Raw genomic sequence first — 23,018 nt, 5'->3', positions numbered from 1 at the left:
CCATAAGGAAGCTCCCCAGAAGCATACATGCAGGAGGATGCACACTGATACCCCACAGGAGTCTTTAACAGAAAATAATGACTTCGATGATGGGGAGGGGTCCCCCAGGTCACTCACTGAGGGCATCTGATTCGGAGACATTCTTGAACTTCTGAGACAGAAAGGTGGTTGGTCTTTCGAAGCCCCTTCCCATGAACAGTCGATGAGACTTTCAGAACCAGCATAACTACATCTTGGGTCAGGCACCCAGCGGATGAAACGGTGACCCTCATTTCCCATCAGACTTGTAAGGATCTGGATATAACAGAACCCATTCCTAGAAAGCCAGACAAGTACCTAGTTCCACCCAAAGACAGTGACCATTGAAGCTGGGGTCCCATTTGATACCATGGTGGTTGTTGCAGCCACCAAAAAAGAACTTACTGAGGAAAGTCCCTTTGTCCATCCCCCTAACAGAGAGTCTAGGGCACTGGACAGATTCAGGAAGCAAAGTTTTGCTTCATTGACCTTTGTTTTGTGGTTGCTGAATTATCTGGCACATTTTACAAGGTTTCAGAGGGACTTGACCAAAGACCTTACCAAATCCCTCTCAGTGGAGGGTTAAAGGACTGTCTCTTCACAAGTGGCTGCCCTTCAGTCCCTATCAAATTCCTCTATGTGTTTGATTTCACACATTACAGAAGGTGTTTTGAGAATGGCTGGTTCAGGCATTACCATTAGGAAGCATGACTGAATGCAGCTCTGTGACTTTGCAGAGCCATACAAGACAGTCCTTCATCAATGCATCTTTTGAAAATCTACATTATTTGTACTCAATGTTAAACAAATGCTTTCCAGGAGCGAACAGGATGGGAAAACCCTATATGCCAAAGGGATACATTTTTCTAGCCCTTTGAGGACCTTCTGAAGAAACCAGAAGGGGGTAAAACTATGTTGTTTAGAAAATCACAAGTGTTCTCTCAGGACTTCTGTGGAGATAAATTCCCCTGCAGCAGAGGGGGAACATTAAAGGTAGACACCACCCATGCAGCAGGAGGGCCCCACAAAACCAAGGCTTCAGAGGCCCCTTTACCAAGAACCCTTTCCGGCATCTTGAAAGGTTGCCCAACTGCTGCACTCCGGAGGTAGTCAATGGGTGCTTATATCTGCATTTGGAAGTCTGGACATCCATTACCAAAGATGCTATTATATTCTATTTTCTCTTCCTCCACCCATTCCCAACAAACAATTCATGATGTACCACCCCACCGAAGGAAGGGGCAGCATCAGAGATAGAAAATTTGCTAAGATAAGGAGTCATCCAAGAAGTTCCACCAGACCAACTATGATTCATAACTTATTCAAGATTCTTTTTGGTGTCAAAGCAGATGGGGACCTCAGGCCCAAATTGAACTTAAATCAGTTTGTCAAACACTCCAAGTTCCAAATGGTCACAGTTCAGTCCATTCTTCTTCTTTTGGGGAAGGATGACTGGATGTGCTTGATAGCTCTCCAAGATGTGTACTATCACATAAAAATAGACAGATGATACAGGAGATACCTTCACTTCCAGCAATGAGCCAACCATTTCCAATTCAGAGCTCTGCCCTTCGGTCTCACCATAGCCTCCTGAGTGTTCACCAAATGCATGTCAGTGGTTGCAGCTCACTTGAGACTGCTGGGATTCCAGGTGTTTCCATACATCACCGAGTGGCTCCTCATGGCTCCCACCAGGCATTCTGCTGATATGCGCCAGGGACTATCTGCTCCAGAATAGACACTCTTGGGCATCACAGCCAACTATGACAAATCTCACCTCCTTCCCACCAAAACCCTGAAATTTATAAGGATTCATCTGGATACAGCTTTTCAAGTAGCTCAGCTTCCTAAGTTCAGATTATCCAAATTACAGTTAAAAGTGGCAAATTTACTGTCTCTTCAGTCATCATCAGCCAGACTGATCCTTCAGCTTCTGAGGTCAATGGAGGTTCTCTATAACCCTTCTACCCTTAGTGAAATACTACACAAGAGTACTACAATGGACACTACCAGTCCAGTTGTCTATGAATTGACATCCCATGATATCTCCCATGTGAATCACAAAGAGCTGCAGATAACGTGTATCCTGGTAGAACCATGCACCAGATGTTTCGCAGCTCCACTCCATCTTTCTCCCATTGCTCAAATTCACAGTGACCATAGATGCTTCCCGGATGGGATGGGGGGGATTACCTGGGACACACACTACAAGGCACATTGTCAATCAAAGATGCCAATCTTCACATCAAAGTCCTGAGCTGAGGGCAGTTCTTCTAGTGTTTCAGGTATTTCAAGACATTCTTTCTCAAGGGATGAGTGCTATACAGATGAACAAAAAGTCAGTGCTCTGGTACATCAACAAACAGGAAGTAAATGAGTGTGTAGCAGTGGGCGATCTCTTTTAACTGCTTTCTATTAGCAATGCACATTCTGGGAAGTCCAATCTTATAGTGGCCAGACTCAGTAGATCAATTCTAATGCCTTGCAGTAAGGTTTCTCAATCCTTCAGTGACAGAAGACATTTTTTGCCAATGGGGCCAGCCATGCTGCAACCTGTTTACTTCTGTTCCCAATTTCAAATACAACATTTTTTTTCCTAATCCCCCAAACGGTGAGTTAGACAGGGATACTCTGATCCACAACTGGTCCCCTGGGTTCCTTTATGTCTATCCTCCCACACTTCTTATGTCAAGGTTTTTCCAGAAAGCTCATCAACATAAGAGCAAGGTGATCCTCATTGCCCCATTCTGACCTCAACAAGTGTGGTTCCCATTATCTGGCCTTATCTGATATACCCTCCTTAAGTTCTGGATCTCTTTCTGAATCCTCTGTTTCACCCCTCTGAGCTACCTCACCCAGACATACAATCCCTCAGCTTGACTGCATGGTTTCTCTACTTCCAATGATGGCTATATGGTCCAGGCTTTCTTCCAAGGTTTTACACATCTTGCTTCTTCTCAGAAAGTCTGTACTAAGAAGATATACAAGAGGAAATGGAAACAATGCTCTATCTGGGCTAATGAAAGAAATCTAGACCCCTTTTCTGTGCCCATTTCAGTGGTTTTAGAATTCCCGGCTTCCATTTTTCATGGTGGTTCAAGTTACTCTGCAATCAAAGTACAGCTGGCTGCAATTTCCAGTTTTTATGTTGGCAAAGATCATTTGTCATTGGCCTCCCTTAGATTATTCAACTCTTCCTTAATTGCACTTTTTTGCTCAGGCCACCTATCAAACAATCTGTTCCTCCTTGGGATATGATGATTCTTCACCAGGTCTTAACTTAGGCTCCCTTTGAACCTACAGCAACGGCTGATCTATTTTTTTGTCTAGTTGCCATTACATCTACTAGAAGAGTTTTGGAACTTCAAGCTTAATCTTGCTAGCCACCTTATATCATCTTTCATAAAGGCAGGGTTTCTCTTCGGACCAAACTGGCCTTTAACAAATCCATTACTTTACTTGTGTTCTTCCCAAAATTATCCAATAAACTGGAATTAATTTACTGGATGTATACAGATGGATGAGATTTTATCTCCACAGAACAAAACCTTTCAGGAAATCAGACTATTTAATTTTCAAAAGCTAAGTCGGGACACTCTGTGTCTAAAGTTACATTAGCATGATGGCTCACTGATTGTATTTATTATGTTTATAAACACAAGGGTTTGCCCTTAGCATAACCACCACAAGTTAATTTCACAAGGACAGTCTGCACTTCTTCACCTTCTTATCCAGAACTTCTATAGATGACATTTGTGCTGCTGCTGCTTGGTCCAATACTCAAGTTTGACTTACTTTCTAAGAACATGGCAGTGTTTGGTTCTGTTGTACTCTGGAATATCCTTCCATGAGATTAGTCTAGGTTCATACTAGCTGGGGACTCTGTCCCAAATGTTGAGAAACAGATGAAAAAGACAACATTAGATACAAAATGTATGTACTCACCATAAGGATGCATCTGTGTTGTTTGTTTTTATCCTTCCTCAACCTACCCTTCCTCCTAACACTTTCCAATGAAAGAAGATATTCATATGGTCTCCTGGTATGACTTGGAGGTATTTCCCTTTTGGTCTATCTCTATCTAAGCACCAGATATTTTTCCTATCATGCTTCTAGACATTTATAGAATTGTTTAATTTCTCTGCGTTAACATCTAAGGGGCAATCTCAATCTGAAGTAATCTGGGGCTTGGGGCAGGATTGTGGGTAAGGGGAGGAGCTTGAGCTACGGATCCAAAGTCTGAGAAGCGGCCAAAGTCAGATCTGTGGTCAGATCCGTAATCCAAGACAGCACAGATACATCGTTATGGTGTGTACTTAAATGCATCTGTCTGACAACAATGAGCTGAAATACATTATTGTGGCCATTATTTATGCATGTATTCATTTGTTTGATCTCAGTCAACTTTTGTGTATGTAATCAACAAAACTGGTATACTTGCTAACTATGGGGTTCTGTGTGTATGTGTGTGTGAATGGGACTGAAGATATTGCCATTTGCTAAGGTTAAACAGTCATTTTTCTGACATTACAGGATTAAGGTATATTGTGTGAAGCAAGATGGACTTCTTTATTGTAGATAATGTTCACATAAAATAAGTTTGAAATACATTACTGTGGTGAGTTTTATCACTATGAATCACATGAGGTGTATACACAGTCAAACAAACTGGCATTAAATGCTGGGTATGACGGCCATCGGTGGATATAAGTGGCTGACTCATATACTGCATACTGATTTGACCATCTCTCATATACTAAATCATAGCAATATGAGCACTATAACCCTAGGTGGTATACTTTTCACACCCCACACCCTAGTAGTCTACTTTCCAGACTGTGTCCCCATTTCTGCAGGTTCCTGGATCTTTCACTGGGTATACTCCCTCAACAGCACTTTGCTCGACAGGCAACGGTAAAATACAAGTAAAACCATTTTCTGAAATCTGAGGGCACAAGCTGCAATATCTACACAGAATGCAACAAAATAAACTTAATCTTAATATGACTAGAAATTTTGAGAGCAGTGGGGTAAGACGTTTTCCTTATTCCCCACTGTTGTGCGATCTTAGTGTACAGTTAATTAGTGGGGAAGGGGGCTTGTCCTCCCTGCAAATTTTATGTCCTTTGATATGTGTGTGTATATTTCACTGTAGGTGGTCTGGTATATTGCAAAGTCAAATTAGTGATATTTGACATTTCAGTATACCCCTAGATATATATATATATATATATATATATATATATATATATATATATATATACACATACATACATACATATATATATGTATATATATATATATATATATATATATATATAAATAATGTTTATATATAAAAATATAATAATATAAAATATATATTTTTTCAACTGTTACTTGCTTTTGACATTTTGACACACATCCTTGTATATTTCTATATGTACACTTACTTCTCAGCCTGCAGTTATTATATTAATACTGCAGGTTTTGATAGCAACTCTCTTGTCTAGAGCTCTGCTCCATGACTTCCACTATCTATAGATTTGATTTTTAGTCCAGTCAACAAACCTGCATTCATAAACAAACAAACAAATAAAAATATGCAAGTAACTGCAGGCAGTTCACACAGGCTGACGTGCTGCTTCCCAGATACTGAATTGCTGGCTCACTAGAGTACACCTAGCCTAGAAATGCAGCTTACATGTATTTTCAGAGTATATGTAAAATCTGCATTGTTATACCATACCTTGGATTCATTGCAAAGTTTTAAGACTCGCAGTACATTTTTGCATACATTGTCAATAGCTGTGTTTCCATGGCAACATGTAATACCCAAAATCTGAACTGTCGGCTGTGCAAGAGCCATCATTATTGCTTGAGCATCATCCACTCCACAATCAACATCAACCAACAGCAGCTTCTCGGCCATTTTAGACGTACTGGAAAAAAAAACAGAAAATCAGAAGAAGAAGAATAGCAAGGGCTTATTATATAGGAGGACATTGTAATACCAGACATAATTGGAGCAACATATAGTGTACATTCATTTTATACATAGCAAAAATACAGCAACATCTTCATTCACAAGACAGAAAGACACAGAAAGCAATTCTCTCTCTACTGAAATCCGTAGTAATGTGGAAGTCAGGTCCATGCAGTAAGAAAATTAAACTTCTTTCAGGGTTACAGTTCAAGTGAATAAAAAAAGAGTGATCACTGGGTAATATTAGAAGAAACATCAAAAATGATGATGAAGGACAGAAAAAAATATTCCTTTTTTGTTTTGACTTCCTAGCTAACTAAACTGACCCTGTTGATGTGATACAGAAAATGTCAGATACTGACCACTTGACATGCCTAATCTGCTGATTTCCCTACCTAACTGCTAAGGCTGAAATCCTTAATTTGATGCTATGTACTGTATCACCTACATGACTAAGATCCACAGTTTATTTAGTCAGTTCAAACCAAAAAACTTTCCCAGGCTACCAGTAGCACCTCTTCTTAACTATAATTTTCATCAGATCTCTTCTGTGGTTGATGTAGATCACCCTTTAAGTACCAAGGTTACATTCAGACCCCAAACTGTGGGTAGTAAAGCCAAAGGAGGTGGAGTGTCAATGTATATTAAAGACATACACACCTCCAGGCTGGTCAAACAGTATAACGCACAGGAGACACTCCAGGTGCAGATAACTATTGACAAGACCCCTATACAAATCATAGCATGCTACTGGCCCCCAAATCTGACCCAAGATGCCCAAACTGCCTATCTAGACCTCTTCGAATCTATAAAGATTCAACCCTTTACCCTGATCCTGGGTGACTTTAACTACTCAAACATAGACTGGAAGAACTACTCTTGCCAGAACAAAAATGCCCAGAGATTCCTCGATTTTGTCAATGCAAATGCTTTGGAACAGCTAGTCGATACCCCCACAAGAGGTGATAATATCCTGGACTTGATATTAACCAGCATGAGCAACCACTGCAGCATCCCTGCAGTATCATCCTCCCTTGTAAGATCCGACCATAAAGCGGTCACGTTCGAAGTCACCATCTCCCCTGACCCCCCCCCCCCCCGCCAGTTAGGGTCAATCAAAAAAACTTCTCCAAAACTGATTACAGCCTCCTGAGGGATGGTATAAACAGCTTCACAGTCCCCTCCCCACTCCAGGAAATGGCACCAGTATCCAAAACTATACAAAATTACTATACACACATTTATACAGATGCATGGAATCAGGAATACCTGACAGGACTAAATCATCCTCTACAAGGAAGAGAAAATGTGTCTGGTGGACATCTGCAATAAATAAATTCTATAACAAAAGAAAAAAAATTGCTGTCCAGGACCAAGGAGTAGGTGCCCAATTGGAAGGAATCTCTCCTTAGCCTAAACAGGCAAATAAGAGCACTAGTGAAATCCTCCAAAGCAAACTGAGTCCAAATTGGCCACATCTACTAATGACAATCATAAGGCCTTCTTCACATATGTCCGTAATCTTAAAGGTAGCACCCAGATCTGTTCAGAACTGGTGGTCAAGGACACCACATATACAAATGCAGTAGATATAGCAAACTTCCTGGCTGACAGATTCAGTGAAAACTTCACCCCTCTGTTCCCCCCATCAATAAATTAGGACATTCCCAGTACCTGCCCTCTTCCCCTTATATCTAGGGATCAGGTCATCACTGTTCTTTCAAAGGCAAAAACACAGCCTCCATGGGACCTGATAACATCCCAGGCTGTATCCTACATGAACTCAGGCAGGAACTTGCAGCACCATTAGGCACCTTATACAACCAAAGCCTGAGTACCGGTTTTGTCCCAGCTGAGTGGAGGACAGCCACTGTCATTCCTTTACACAAAGGTGGAGTGTCCACTGATTCAGGAAATTATAGACCCATCAGCCTGACTAGCCTGATTTGCAAGGCCATGGAACAGATTATCATGGACTTCATTAACAAGGACATTGGCAACCTCCAAACACTCAATCCCCCACAGTTTGGCTTTGTCAAGGGGAGGTCATGTCTGTTAAATTTGGTCAACTTTTTTGAGACAGTCACCAAAGCCATGGATGAGGAGAAGACACTGCACACCGCCTACCCTGACCTAGCCAAAGCCTTCGACACTATTCCCCACTCTGACATAATAGATAAACTCTCTCAACTAGGCATCAGTCTTTATGTTACCAGATGGGTGGCCATCTGGCTCACTGATAAAACCCACCTAGTCAAAATAGGGGAAGCCACCTCAAGCAGTAGACTCGTATCAAGTGGTGTACCCCAGGGTTCGGTCTTGGGGCCTCTGTTATTGGGGATATACTTTTCTGAGGTACATGCCAAAAACCAGTGAGCTATAGCTGACCAAGTTTGCAGATGACTGCAAGTTGAGAGCTGTCATCAGTTCCCCTAGTGACATGGACATCCTCCAAGAGGATCTCACACAAACAAATTACTGGTGCCAGAAACATGGCCTCAAGCTGTTTACAAAAAAATGCATCATCATCCCCTTTGGGGAGAGAGATGTCCCCACAAATGATCACATTAATAATAATGTTCTAAGCATGCGGTCAGTTGTGAGGGATTTGGGCACCCAGATTGATAGCAGCCTGACTTTTGACCACCATGTTGCTTCCAGTGTACGGAAAGCTTTCTACATGGCCACCTCATAAGTAATGATATCTCATCCAGGGACAAGGAGGTCATAACATCCCTGTATTCTTCCCTTATAAGGCACATTATTGAGTACAATGCCCCATTCGGCATGTACCTCGCAAAGCACATGCATCAGCTGGAGAGACCACAGAGGTTCCTCATCAGGAGAATCCAGTGCCTTAAAAATCTACCATACACAGATAGGCTAAAAGCCCTATCCCTCTACTCTGTTTCATACAGACTCCTCAGAGGTGACCTCTGTCTGGCATACAGGGTGATCTCGGACCCCACCTTGATGGCACTGCTGCATATCTGCAAGTCAAGTTCCACTCGAGTAACCCGCACATGCAGCCTCAACCTGGTCTGTGACATCAATAGGACTTGCTGGCGGGACAGATTTGTGTCCCAGATACTCCCCCATCTATGGAATAGACTCCCTCGTCACGTCAAGCAGAATACCTCTTTACCACTTTTTAAGCGCAATCTGGATAACAGGATGGTAAATAGAAAATACATCCCTGGGATTCCACCCGTGTCCCTTCTGGACAGGGGCACTGGGTGCTGATTTGTCTTTGCATGGGTAAACTCTTGGCTAGGCTTATAAGGGCCTCAGGGCCAGTAGCCTAGGAACTTCCTATGATCTTTCAATTTTTTATCAGTGGTTTGCTTGTTACTTCTGACAGATTTTCAGGACTGAAGTCAGACTCCTTTTCCCCCCAATTGTGTTAGTTTTCTAGATATTCACCTGTTTTTTTCCTGTTAGAGATAGACAGGTTTCCCTTTTCTTGCTTTGTTTGATGTTCCTCATAAGTTTAGCTTCCACTCATCACAGTAACAACAGTGGCAGTGATGGAATGACTATGTTTGTCTATCTCAAAGAAAACAACTTCAGAATCCTTGGACTGACAGTTGAAGTTAAACTGCAATAAAATATTGCTCTACTCCGCTACTTGCAATACTAACCTAGTAAGTTGTACTGTGTGAAGGTGACTGTGGAACTGACTAGTACTAGGTATTGGGAGCATGAAAAGCAGTTAGGTAGTTGGGTCATTCCCAAATGTTTGATTCAGTGGAGAAAGGGATATGCCAGACCCTGTGCAGGTTTTACATTAAAACTTCTAAGAGTGATATCCCACAGCCATGGCTCAAACCTCTACAGGAAGTCAAATATTTGTCTTATAGGCTCATAGAGTTACAGATCAGTACAAGGCAATTTGTCTACATGTCATTACAAGCCTAATCAATAAAGTGGACTCAGAAGTAACCTGAAGCTTCAAAGAGAGCAACAGAAATAAATAGAACAGGATGGGATTTAAGGCAGTCCATCCAGTTATCATAAATGATTTCACACTACTGTACATATACATAATAATCCTACAATCTTTTTGTAACTTTCTGCTTTGTACTACATAATACTCTCTCTTGTACCATATATATATGCTATGTTTCTATTTTTCTTCTTTTTCCTGATGCTAGATGTAACTTCAGATACTGCATTATTTGTCTGTAACTGATGGAACATGTCTCCCTTGGCCTCCACTGAAATCTTCTTACAACCTAGGCAGACTTCCCTGGTAAACAAATACAAATAAATATACAAATACAGTCAACATACAATCAAGTGTTCACACAGCGTATGCACAGAGGTTACTAAACAGCATGCTGTATATCAACAACTGACTAGCTGTTATCTCTTACAGGGTCATTCCTTCCTCCCTTCCCCATCATCTGACTACTGTGGGCAGGAAGGCAAGGAAATGGAGACTGTGACCTACATCCAGTGGAGTTTAGAAATGTTTTGAATGCTTGCAATAGCCTCCCCTGGTAGTCAAAGTACTGGCTTCCATGTCTGCTATGCCGAACCAGGGAGAGTGTCTGCTTTCACATATCTGCGATACTTAGCTAGGCTGTAATGCATCCTATGACAGGCTTGCACTTCTTCTCACACTCAAGTCTCTGTGCATAAAGTTATACTACTAGACTTTTCCCAAATGGTGCTCCTGTGGTAGGCTTCTGACAGCACCCTTCCCCAGGGATGGACAAGCTGGCTAACTAGTCATAGTCAGATCATCCGGGGTATAGTCAGGTCTAAACTTCTAATCTGCTAAGCCAGTTTGGTTAGCAGTAATCTTTTTAAAGTCAAACCTGACATACATGACATGGCAAGGTCCATGCTTAAGGCAGAGTTGGTACAGTCACAAGGCACAATATAAGATAAATTTCACATACAATTTACATTAACTTGTGCAAACTGTAGAGGGAAGGGAATCATATGGCAAATCCCTATACAGTAACTAGAATATATAGTGAGTGATATGAAAACTGATGAATAATTATTCTGAGACTTGGGGAAAAAGCAACTTGTAGAATGAAAGCTGAAAAGTGAAACAATGTGAGACAGAAAAGGTAAAAAGGAAGTTGACAGGATGAAGAAATGGGAAATCTGATGACTGGGGAGTATGCCATGTTAATCTTCACTGCCAGAAGTTCAGAAACTACAGTGACTTTTTCTGATATATTGCTTTACTGCTTTGCTGTACACAAGTTTTTTTTTTTTTTTTACCACTTCGATGACAAATTTAGTTTTATTAACAAATCTACTTCCTCTGTCCCTTAAAGTTTTCCTGAGACTGTGCAGTTTTTGCTAGTAATCCCATGTGCAAACTGTATATTAGTCAGCCACTCCTACAACACATTTACTTTGATTTAGCAAGACACTGTGGACCAATTAACTGTGAATTATACTGTTTGGCAGTTACTTATACCAAGGTGGTTATCAACTTCCATTTCTAAGATTCTCTCTTTCTTGCACATTTGAAAGGATCAGAGCCAAGATTTTTGCATCCGGGGGGGGGGCTGTTATATAAGTTACCAAAGGCCTGCGCCATGGCTGTTATATAAGTTACCAAAGGCCTGCGCCATGCAAGACATCAATATTGACATGGCTCCTGTCTACACTGCCTTCATTTTCTATTTTAGGTACTCTTAATTTCTGTCTTACTCTGTTTCTCTACTTGTGAAGGTGAACGCTTAGGATTGCTGAACAGAAATACAGTAAGGTGTTCAAGTCTGAAAGAAAATCAGTAAAATACAGGTCTTGGTTTTACTGATCATGCAGCCTTGAAGGTGAATATATTAGGTGAAGGTAGGGGATGCCGACCTAATGAGCCATATGGATACTTCCCCCATGAAACAAAAAAAATGTCTTTGATTTTCTTCTGCCCTTTGTTGTTGCATCTCTACTTCCCAACAAAGTAAACTGCATCAGCTGAAGAAAATGAAGTATAAAGCCCAGGAACTCAATCAAAATGCACTTCATTTAATGCAGTAACTGGTTTCATTCTCGTTAACCAGAGGCCTGAGATTTCATCAAATTAATTAAAAAGTGCACCAGCTACCTATTTATACTAACTTCTAAAACAGTCATGTGACATTAAAAACAACAGTAATCCCCATACCAAAAATATAACATTTAGACATATAATATTAAAACTTGGAAATTAATGCTTACACCTTAAAGATTTTTCTTTAAACAGGTCATGAAATTAATATTAGCGTTATGCCTATATATAGCATATAAGAGTTTAGCAACAAGAAAAAAAAGTACAGTTTTGTACCTACCATAAATGTAGATGTCCGAACTGGATAGCATCTGCAGTCATAACAACTGGGGGTTGTCCTGTCGTCAGGCAGCCCTTCAGTCGGCCGGATTCCAAAGTCCGGGTCCGGCTTTGGCTGATGTCGCACTTCACCCGACGTCATCTCTGTTGGCCTTCGGGTATAAAGGCATCAGCCGACGCCATTTTCCTCAGTGTTTCTTGCCCCAGATGCCAGTAGCCCTCTTGAAGGCTAAATTTTGGATAAATGCCAATGTTTCCAAAAAGATAGAGGTAAACACAAAAATAAGCATGTATGTACATATATACAAACAAATACACCATAAAAGACTCCCCCCACCAGCTAGCTATTAGGAGGGTAAATACCCTAGGAGTACCACAGAGGGGAAGGAGGGAGGGTAATCCTGACTGCAGATGCTATCCAGTTCGGACATCTACATTTATGGTAGGTACAAAACTGTACTATGTCCTTCATGGATGCATCTGCAGTCATAACAACTGGGTAGAATACCATAGCCAACTAGGGGAGGAGGAAAAACTAGATTATGGTGTGTTTAGGATCCCTTGCAGTACAGCAGTGGCAAACCCTGCTCGGGATCTGGAATATAGAGGCAAATTATAATGCTTGGCAAATGTATGCACGGAGGTCCAAGTAGCCGCCTCAATAATGTCTTTGGTTGCCACTCCTCGTGAAGAAGGCTGTGGTAGTGGCTGTTGCCCTTGTAGAATGAGGTCTTATGTTCTGTGGAATTGGTTTTCCATGGAAGGAGTAACAGAATCGTATGCAATTTCCTATCCATTTGGAGATTGTCTGTTTGGAAATAGCTTTTCCTTCCCTTCCTGTTGCATAGGCTACAAAATGCTTGTCAGTTTTACTGCTACTTTTGTTCTGTCCAAGTAGTAGCGTAGCTGTCTATGTACATCCAAGGTATGCAGTATTCTTTCCCCTCTGTTTTGTGGGTTGGGAAAGAAGGTAGGTAGGTGGATTGCCTGGTTTAAAGACACTCTGGATACCACCTTAGGCATAAATATAGGATTAGTCCTCATGGACACTCTATCTTGGTGGAAGATTAGGAAGGGTTGTACTGCCATTAGGGCCTGAAGTTCAGAAACCCTCCTGGCTGAGGTTATTGCCAGTAGGAAGGCCGTTTTCCACGATAGATGCTGTAGGTCTGCTGTTGCTGCTGGTTCAAAGGGTGATAGTGTCAACCTTTCTAGCACAAAGTTCAAGTCCCAAGCTGGCAATGGTGGTTTCCTTGGATGTTTTACATTCTTGATTCCTCTGAGGAACTGCCTGAGTAAAGGGTGTGAAAAAACAGGTGGATCAAAGCTGTATTCTGCTGATATAGCTGATGCATGTATCTTGATGGAGGAGTAGGACAGGCCTGAATGTAGAAGTTCGGCCAGATACTCCAGAATGTTAGGCATATCTATGTTTGACACATCTTTTCCTCTTTCCGTACTCCAAATGACAAACCTTTTCCATTTTCCTGCATAGTTCCTTCTTGTTGAAGGTCTGCGGGCTTCAAGAATAATGTCTTTAACTCTTTGGGAAAGTTCTGGATTAGCTGCTGCTATGTGATGTTCCATGCAGTCAGTTGCAACGTTTTTAGGTTTGGATGCATGATGCTGTAGTTGTTCTGAGTTAACATCAAAGGCATCAGGCGTATTGGCCACATATTGTTCCGAGACATGCTCCTCAGCAGTGGGTACCAGTGTTGTCTTGGCCAGTTTGGAGCTATCAGGATTATCCTTGGACGTTCTTCCTTGATTTTTAGTAATACCTTGTGTATCAAGGGAAGAGGTGGGAATGCATATGCTGTTAGGGCTTTCCAGCTGAAGGAGAGCGAATCCACTTTCCATGCTAGTGGGTGGAATGTCCTTGTGCAGAATGTTTTGAGCTGGTGATTGAGAGGGGAAGCGAATAGATCTATCTGAGGCATTCCCCATTTCTTTGAGATGGTCTTGAAGATGTCCGGGTGTAGCATCCATTCGTGGGCATCCGATGTGGTTCTGCTTAATATGTCTGCTAGAGTATCTTCTGTTCCGCGTACAAATATTGCCTGTAACTGGATGTTGTAGCTGAGTGCCAGGTTCCACAGCTCCAAAGTCATTCTGCATAGATTGTATGAATGAGTGCCTCCCTGTTTGTTGATGTACCACATGACTGTGGTGTTGTCTGTCCTTATCATCAACTGGCCCTCTTTGAGAAATGGTCTGAACTTTTGGATTGCCAGTTTTACTGCCAGCATTTCTTTTAGGTTGATGTGCAGGTGAAGTTGAACCTGCGCCCACAATCCTTGCACGCATTTGTCCAGCATGTGGGCCCCCCATCCTAGGTCTGAAGCGTCTGTTGTGATGATCTGGCTTGCTTGACATCTGCGAAAGGGTAGCCCTGGGTTTGACTGGCATGCTTGAGCCCACCATAGGAACTCCTGTTTTAGGCATGGAATTAGTGGAATTTCTGTTTCTAGGCTGTGTCTGTGTTGGGACCATAAATGCTTTAGGTACCACTGTAGTTTTCTCATATGTAGTCTGGCAAGTGGGACCAAGAATATGCATGATGCCATGAAGCCCAAGGCCTGCAGTACTTTTCTTGCTGTTAACTTGTTCTGTTTTGTTAGTGCCAAGAAGTAAAGAGGGAGTTCTTTTTGTTTTTCTGCAGTTAGGAATGCCATTTGTTTTACTGTGTCCAATTCCGCGCCCAAGAATGTCCTTGTTTGGGATGGTATCAGCCTTGATTTTTGTAAATTGACTGTGTATCCCAGTGCTTGTAGCAAGTAAATGACCCTTTGTAAATCTGTTGTCAGCTTGCTTTTGTTGTCCCCTTGTAGCAGGCAGTCGTCCAGGTATGGGTAAATTTGAATTCCCTGTAGTCTGCAGTGGGCGATTACTGATGCCAGGCATTTTGTGAATACTCTGGGCGCAGTAGATAAGCCAAAGGGCAATGCTGAGAATTGATAATGCTCTGATCCTGCAAGAAATCTGAGGTATCTTCTGCAGATTGGTCGAATGGGGACGTGCAGGTATGCCTCCTTGAGATCTAGAGTTACCAGCCAACACTCCTTGCCCAGCATGGGAAGAAGTTGCTGTAGGGTCAGCATTTTGAATTTTGGGACAATGATGTATGTATTTAAGGTGGACAGGTCGAGAATAGGTCTCCAACTTTTTTCCTTTCTTGGAACTAGGAATAGTCTGGAGTAGAATCCCTTTCCTTGTTCTGTTGTTGGCACTCTTTCCACAGCTCTCATGTTTTCTAACTGCATTATCTGTTGTAGAGCCTCTGTTTCTGATTTGGAGGCAGATTTGGCATTCCTCTTGACTGGTAAAGTGTGGAAGTGGAACCGGTAACCTTGATCTATGGTTTGTAAAATCCACTTGTCTTTTGTGATATAGTGCCAGTTCTTTGAAAATAAGGTTAATTTGCCGCCTAATGGAGCTGCTATTTGTTCCCTGGTAGGCGGATTTAGAGTTAAGTCACTGTGGTTGTGTTGTTGTAGTAGCAGTGGTTGTGTCTTTGGCTCTGTTGTTACCTTGCCACTGTCGCCCTCTGTAGGCACCTCCTCTGGATTGGTTTCTGCCTCTGGAACGTCTATTCCTGCCCCTTTGGGATCTTGTGGAGTCAGGAAAGGACCAATTTTGGCAGGCCAGTTCCTGCTAAACCTTGGGGTTGAACCTGCAAGAAATCTTTAACCGTTTGAACAGATTTTGCCTTTTCTTCCATTTTCTTCATTACCTGCTGGGCAGGTGTACCAAACAAGCTGGTCTTATCCATAGGAGCATCTAATAACTTAGCTTTAACATGATCCGGTAAAGCTTGTTCTTTTAGCCATGCATGCCTTCTTATCACTGTGCCAGTCATGGCTGATCTAAATGAAGCCTCCAGTGCATCATAGCCACATTTTAAGGAATGGTTACTAACCTGTTGTATGTCATTTACCATTTCTAATACATATTTCTTATCAATAGATTCATCAGAGGATAGCTTTTTTGTTAACTGATCAAGCATAAACTCTTGGTATTGTACCATGTGAAACTGACAGTTTAAAGCTCTAGCTGAGAGAGTAGCTGAGGTGTAGACCCTTTTGCCCCATCTGTCTAATGACCTGGCTTCCCTTTCTGAAGGAATAGGGTTTTTAGCTGTGGTCGCTACTGCCCTGGGAGGGTTAGCCACTTGTCTTGTATCCACCTTCCATTTAGATGAGCTCCCCAAGCAATGTCCGAGGCATCTGTCGTTAAGATCTGACTTGCCTCTGGCGGGTCACAGAGAGTCCCTTGTTTAGGTGACATTCCTGGGCCCACCACAAGAATTCTTTTGAAGGCAAGGTATTATTTGAATGACAGTGTCCAAATCCTGGCAGTGCTGTGTCCATACATTTTGAGATACCATTGTAGCTTCCTCATATGCAGTTTGGCATTGGGAAGCACCAGAATCTAAGATGCCACATGAACCCTAATGCTTGGGACTGTCCTTGCAGTCAGCACGGACTGATGAGATAGTTGATGGAAGTAAAGTGACAGACTCTTTTGTTTGTCCGGGGTTAAAAGGCCATCTGGGCTGCTGTATTCAGTCTCACACCCAGAAAGCACATGTCTTGAGAGGGTACTAGACTGGACTTTATTTCGTTCACAGAATACCCTAGGCATCTTAGCACTGCTATAACATATTCCAGATGCTGTAGAAGGTCTTCCTTTTCTTGAGCCAGAATCAGGCAGTCGTCCAAGTAAGGATAGATTTGAATTCCTTGAAGCCTGAAGTAAGCTATCACTGGAGCCAGAACCTTTGTGAATACTCTGGGCGCAGTAGATAAGCCAAAGGGCAATGCAGAGAACTGATAATGAGAATTTCCAGCTCGAAACCACAGATACTTCCTGCAACTTAGCCTTATAGGCACATGAAGGTAAGCTTCCTTGAGATCTAAAGTTACCATCCAGTGATCTTTGCCCAGCAGAGGTAAAAGCTGTTGTAACGTCAACATCTTGAACTTGGGAATGTCCAAAGCGTGTTGAGGAGAGATAAATCCAAAATTGGTCTCCACGTGTTCCCCTTCTTTGGTACTAGGAACAGGCGAGAATAAAATCTAGGCCCCTTTCTGATACAGGGACTGGCTGAATGGCCCCTATCTGGAGTAACTGAGAAACTTGCTTGTGAACCTCTTTTCTTTGTGGAGGAGGAACGTCTGGCATGCCTTTGAAAGGGGGCATTGTATGGAAATAAAATCTGTAACCGTGGTGAATGATATCCAACACCCATTTGTCTTGAGTAATTAAATCCCAATTTTCTTTGAAAGAGACAGTCTTCCTCCCAAAGGAGCTGCCAGGCAGAATCTGCTGGCAGCTGAAGAAAAAGATCATTGGGTCTGTTTATGAAAGGAATGACCCTTGCCCTATCCAGAAGTCTGGGCAGGTGAACTCCCTGTTCTAGGCCTAAAGAACCTTGAGCCCTGCCCCTACCACGTCTAGACCTACCCCTAGACTGGGAATCATAAGCAGGATATGTCCACCCCTTAGCAGGCCAATTTCTACTAAACTTTGGTGGCTGCACCTGCAAAAAATCTTTAACAGTTTGCATAGACTTAGCTTTGTCCTCCATTTTCTTTAAAACTGCTTCCACAGGCGATCCAAACAACACATCAGACTGTAAAGGAGCATCCAAATTCCTCTTCTTAACATGCTCAGCTAAATTCTGATCCTTCAACCAGGCATGCCTGCGAAGAACAGAACTGGTAGCAGCCACCCTCGAGGAGGCCTGTACAGCATCAAAACCACATTGCAAAGAATGCTTACCCACTTGTTCAGACACATGAACCAAATCCAGCAACTCTTTACACTCAATACCTTCCTTAAAGCATCCACCTTAGATTTCAATTGTGAAAGGAGATAATTCTGATATTTTAGCATGTGAAACTGACAATTCAATGCTCTCATGGCTAGAGTGGAAGAAGTATACACTTTCTTTCCCCACCTATCCAAAGCCCTTGCCTCTTTATCAGTGGGAACAGGATTTTTAACCACAGAAGCCTTAACACCTTTAGGCCCTTGAGAAATAGTTTCTGGGTCCGCCCTAGGACTCTTAAACAAATATTTATGAGCTTAGGGCACCCTATAATACCTATCAGGCTTAACAGGAGCAGGAGGCAAAGAGTCAGGGTTCAGGGAAGCCTCTGCAAAAACATCTTCCACCACATTCAACACAGGAGGAATAGCTAAAGGCCTATGCTGGGGTAAAACAAGAATTCCCTAAGCCTTTTCCTGGAATCAGAGTAATCCTGGCCTTCCCATTTAAAGTGCTCCCTCATGGAATGCAGAGTCTCTGAAAATGAGAAATCCTCAGGAGGAGAAGCTGTAGGAGTGGAATCATCCACATCAGAATCAGAATAAGTAGGATACTCCTGCATATCTTCCACAGAAGATTCTGAAGCCTCTGAACACTGTTCAAAACTATCAAACTCGGTTCCACCCTAGGCCTCTTATCAGGCGGGGCATAGAACCTCTAATCATAGTAATCAAATCTTCTGCCATTTTAAGCATATGTTTCTTAGGTACAGAACCGAAATGCTAGGAGAAGCCCCCACTGAAGCTGAACTAGGCCTACCTCTCAAAGAAGTTTTGGCAACAGAAGGAGAGGCTCTAACTACCTTGGGAAGAGAGGGAAGAACACTCACCTGAGAAGCCCCTCAGCCTGGCCTACCGCCTGAGAGGCACATCCTGTAATAGTAAAGTTTCTGCCTGGGACTCCATGGAAACTCCTGGCAAAACCTCTGCCTCCTCTGAGCCTTCTAATGTACCGACGTCCGCGTCTGCCGGTTCATCAAGCGTAGGCTTGGCTGTTTTGTCCTTGCGGTTGTTGGAGGAAGCGGGCGTGGGAGGATGCGACGGGATTTTATAATTGCAACGCTTCCCAAACACTAACCTGGCACAGTGTAACCTCCTCTTAATAGTGCGTTTGTTAAACCTAGCACAAAGGCGGCAACCAACAACGTCGTGCTCAGGCCCTAAACAAGGTATACACGAAGTATGGTAATCCCTATGAGGTAGCTGTGGCCCACAAGAAATACAGTTATTCACTTTTCTGACATCCGGTAAAATACTGAGGCAAGAAAAACCAAAATGTTCTAGCGGGTACTTAGCCAACTCTGTTTCGGTCTGAAACTCCGGTTTCGGAAATATTTCAGGACGCCAACCTGCACTCGCAAAACTGCTTCTGCATCGGGCCATGCGGCAAAAAAGACTGAGGATATGGCGTGGGTGATGGGCCTTAGTACCCTCACGTACTGGCGTCAGTCTAATGCGCCCTGACCGACGTCAGCCTTATACTCTGGTATTCGGGCCGACTGGACGCGGACTATACCCAATAGTAAGGACTGCAGCAATGGAAAACGAAGAACATCCCTCCTGGCTGAGGTTATTGCCAGTAGGAAGGCCGTTTTCCACGATAGATGCTGTAGGTCTGCTGTTGCTGCTGGTTCAAAGGGTGATAGTGTCAACCTTTCTAGCACAAAGTTCAAGTCCCAAGCTGGCAATGGTGGTTTCCTTGGATGTTTTACATTCTTGATTCCTCTGAGGAACTGCCTGAGTAAAGGGTGTGAAAAAACAGGTGGATCAAAGCTGTATTCTGCTGATATAGCTGATGCATGTATCTTGATGGAGGAGTAGGACAGGCCTGAATGTAGAAGTTCGGCCAGATACTCCAGAATGTTAGGCATATCTATGTTTGACACATCTTTTCCTCTTTCCGTACTCCAAATGACAAACCTTTTCCATTTTCCTGCATAGTTCCTTCTTGTTGAAGGTCTGCGGGCTTCAAGAATAATGTCTTTAACTCTTTGGGAAAGTTCTGGATTAGCTGCTGCTATGTGATGTTCCATGCAGTCAGTTGCAACGTTTTTAGGTTTGGATGCATGATGCTGTAGTTGTTCTGAGTTAACATCAAAGGCATCAGGGGTATTGGCCACATATTGTTCCGAGACATGCTCCTCAGCAGTGGGTACCAGTGTTGTCTTGGCCAGTTTGGAGCTATCAGGATTATCCTTGGACGTTCTTCCTTGATTTTTAGTAATACCTTGTGTATCAAGGGAAGAGGTGGGAATGCATATGCTGTTAGGGCTTTCCAGCTGAAGGAGAGCGAATCCACTTTCCATGCTAGTGGGTGGAATGTCCTTGTGCAGAATTTGTGGAGCTGGTGATTGAGAGGGAAGCGAATAGATCTATCTGAGGCATTCCCATTTCTTTGAGATGGTCTTGAAGATGTCCGGGTGTAGCATCCATTCGTGGGCATCCGATGTGGTTCTGCTTAATATGTCTGCTAGAGTATTTTTCTTTTCCGGTACAAATATTGCCTGTAACTGGATGTTGTAGCTGAGTGCCAGGTTCCACAGCTCCAAAGTCATTCTGCATAGGGGGTATGAATGAGTGCCTCCCTGTTTGTTGATGTACCACATGACTGTGGTGTTGTCTGTCCTTATCATCAACTGGCCCTCTTTGAGAAATGGTCTGAACTTTTGGATTGCCAGTTTTACTGCCAGCATTTCTTTTAGGTTGATGTGCAGGTGAAGTTGATCCTGCGTCCACAATCCTTGCACGCATTTGTCCAGCATGTGGGCCCCCCATCCTAGGTCTGAAGCGTCTGTTGTGATGATCTGGCTTGCTTGACATCTGCGAAAGGGTAGCCCTGGGTTTGACTGGCATGCTTGAGCCCACCATAGGAACTCCTGTTTTAGGCATGGAATTAGTGGAATTTCTGTTTCTAGGCTGTGTCTGTGTTGGGACCATAAATGCTTTAGGTACCACTGTAGTTTTCTCATATGTAGTCTGGCAAGTGGGACCAAGAATATGCATGATGCCATGAAGCCCAAGGCCTGCAGTACTTTTCTTGCTGTTAACTTGTTCTGTTTTGTTAGTGCCAAGAAGTAAAGAGGGAGTTCTTTTTGTTTTTCTGCAGTTAGGAATGCCATTTGTTTTACTGTGTCCAATTCCGCGCCCAAGAATGTCCTTGTTTGGGATGGTATCAGCCTTGATTTTTGTAAATTGACTGTGTATCCCAGTGCTTGTAGCAAGTAAATGACCCTTTGTAAATCTGTTGTCAGCTTGCTTTTGTTGTCCCCTTGTAGCAGGCAGTCGTCCAGGTATGGGTAAATTTGAATTCCTGTAGTCTGCAGTGGGCGATTACTGATGCCAGGCATTTTGTGAATACTCTGGGCAGTAGATAAGCCAAAGGGCAATGCTGAGAATTGATAATGCTCTGATCCTGCAAGAAATCTGAGGTATCTTCTGCAGATTGGTCGAATGGGGACGTGCAGGTATGCCTCCTTGAGATCTAGAGTTACCAGCCAACACTCCTTGCCCAGCATGGGAAGAAGTTGCTGTAGGGTCAGCATTTTGAATTTTGGGACAATGATGTATGTATTTAAGGTGGACAGGTCGAGAATAGGTCTCCAACTTTTTTCCTTTCTTGGAACTAGGAATAGTCTGGAGTAGAATCCCTTTCCTTGTTCTGTTGTTGGCACTCTTTCCACAGCTCTCATGTTTTCTAACTGCATTATCTGTTGTAGAGCCTCTGTTTCTTGATTTGGAGGCAGATTTGGCATTCCTCTTTTGACTGGTAAAGTGTGGAAGTGGAACCGGTAACCTTGATCTATGGTTTGTAAAATCCACTTGTCTTTTGTGATATAGTGCCAGTTCTTTGAAAATAAGGTTAATTTGCCGCCTAATGGAGCTGCTATTTGTTCCCTGGTAGGCGGATTTAGAGTTAAGTCACTGTGGTTGTGTTGTTGTAGTAGCAGTGGTTGTGTCTGTGCCTCTGTTGTTACCTTGCCACTGTCGTCCTCTGTAGGCACCTCCTCTGGATTGGTTTCTGCCTCTGGAACGTCTATTCCTGCCCCTTTGGGATCTTGTGGAGTCAGGAAAGGACCAATTTATGGCAGGCCAGTTCCTGCTAAACCTTGGGGTTGAACCTGCAAGAAATCTTTAACCGTTTGAACAGATTTTGCCTTTTCTTCCATTTTCTTCATTACCTGCTGGGCAGGTGTACCAAACAAGCTGGTCTTATCCATAGGAGCATCTAATAACTTAGCTTTAACATGATCCGGTAAAGCTTGTTCTTTTAGCCATGCATGCCTTCTTATCACTGTGCCAGTCATGGCTGATCTAAATGAAGCCTCCAGTGCATCATAGCCACATTTTAAGGAATGGTTACTAACCTGTTGTATGTCATTTACCATTTCTAATACATATTTCTTATCAATAGATTCATCAGAGGATAGCTTTTTTGTTAACTGATCAAGCATAAACTCTTGGTATTGTATCATGTGAAACTGACAGTTTAAAGCTCTAGCTGAGAGAGTAGCTGAGGTGTAGACCTTTTTGCCCCATCTGTCTAATGACCTGGCTTCCCTTTCAGAAGGAATAGGGTTTTTAGCTGTGGAGCCGACTACTGCCCTGGGACCCTGGGATATAGTTTCGGGGTCTGCAAGTGGGGCCTTGTAAAGGTGGTGATGAGTGTCTGGTACCCTGTAAAATCTGTCTGGTTTGGCAGGGGCTGGAGGTAAAGAATCTGGTGCCGAGCAGACATCATTGAAGGCATCATCCACCACAGAGAGAACAGGAGGTATAGCTAAGGGCCTGTGCTGAGGAAGGTGCAGAAAGGTCCTAAGTCTTTTTCTGGAGTCTGAGAAATCCTGCTGCTGCCATTGGAACTGCTCTCGCATGGCATGTAAGGTTTCCCCAAAGGAGAATTTTTCT

At 42.9% G+C, this 23,018-nt stretch overlaps 1 protein-coding gene across 2 annotated transcripts in view; it reads right to left on the bottom strand.

Annotated features, from left to right (window-relative positions):
- The window catches only part of LOC122802512 (inosine-uridine preferring nucleoside hydrolase-like), a 440,651-nt gene that overhangs the window by 293,045 nt on the left and 124,588 nt on the right, over window positions 1-23,018 (bottom strand). For both annotated transcript variants that reach the window (XM_044072166.1, XM_044072167.1), the window contains one exon: window positions 5,747-5,939. In XM_044072166.1, the coding sequence (XP_043928101.1) occupies window positions 5,747-5,929 (183 nt within the window). In that variant the 5' untranslated portion in view covers window positions 5,930-5,939. The remainder of the gene's footprint in view (window positions 1-5,746; window positions 5,940-23,018) is intronic.

The sequence above is a fragment of the Protopterus annectens genome, chromosome 5.part0 (assembly GCF_019279795.1).
Source record: "Protopterus annectens isolate FY-2018-M chromosome 5.part0, PAN1.0, whole genome shotgun sequence".
In the NCBI taxonomy this organism is placed as follows: domain Eukaryota; kingdom Metazoa; phylum Chordata; order Ceratodontiformes; family Protopteridae; genus Protopterus; species Protopterus annectens.
The sequence above is the reverse complement of the archived record's forward strand: the minus strand, read 5'-3'. Positions and strand labels throughout refer to the sequence as shown.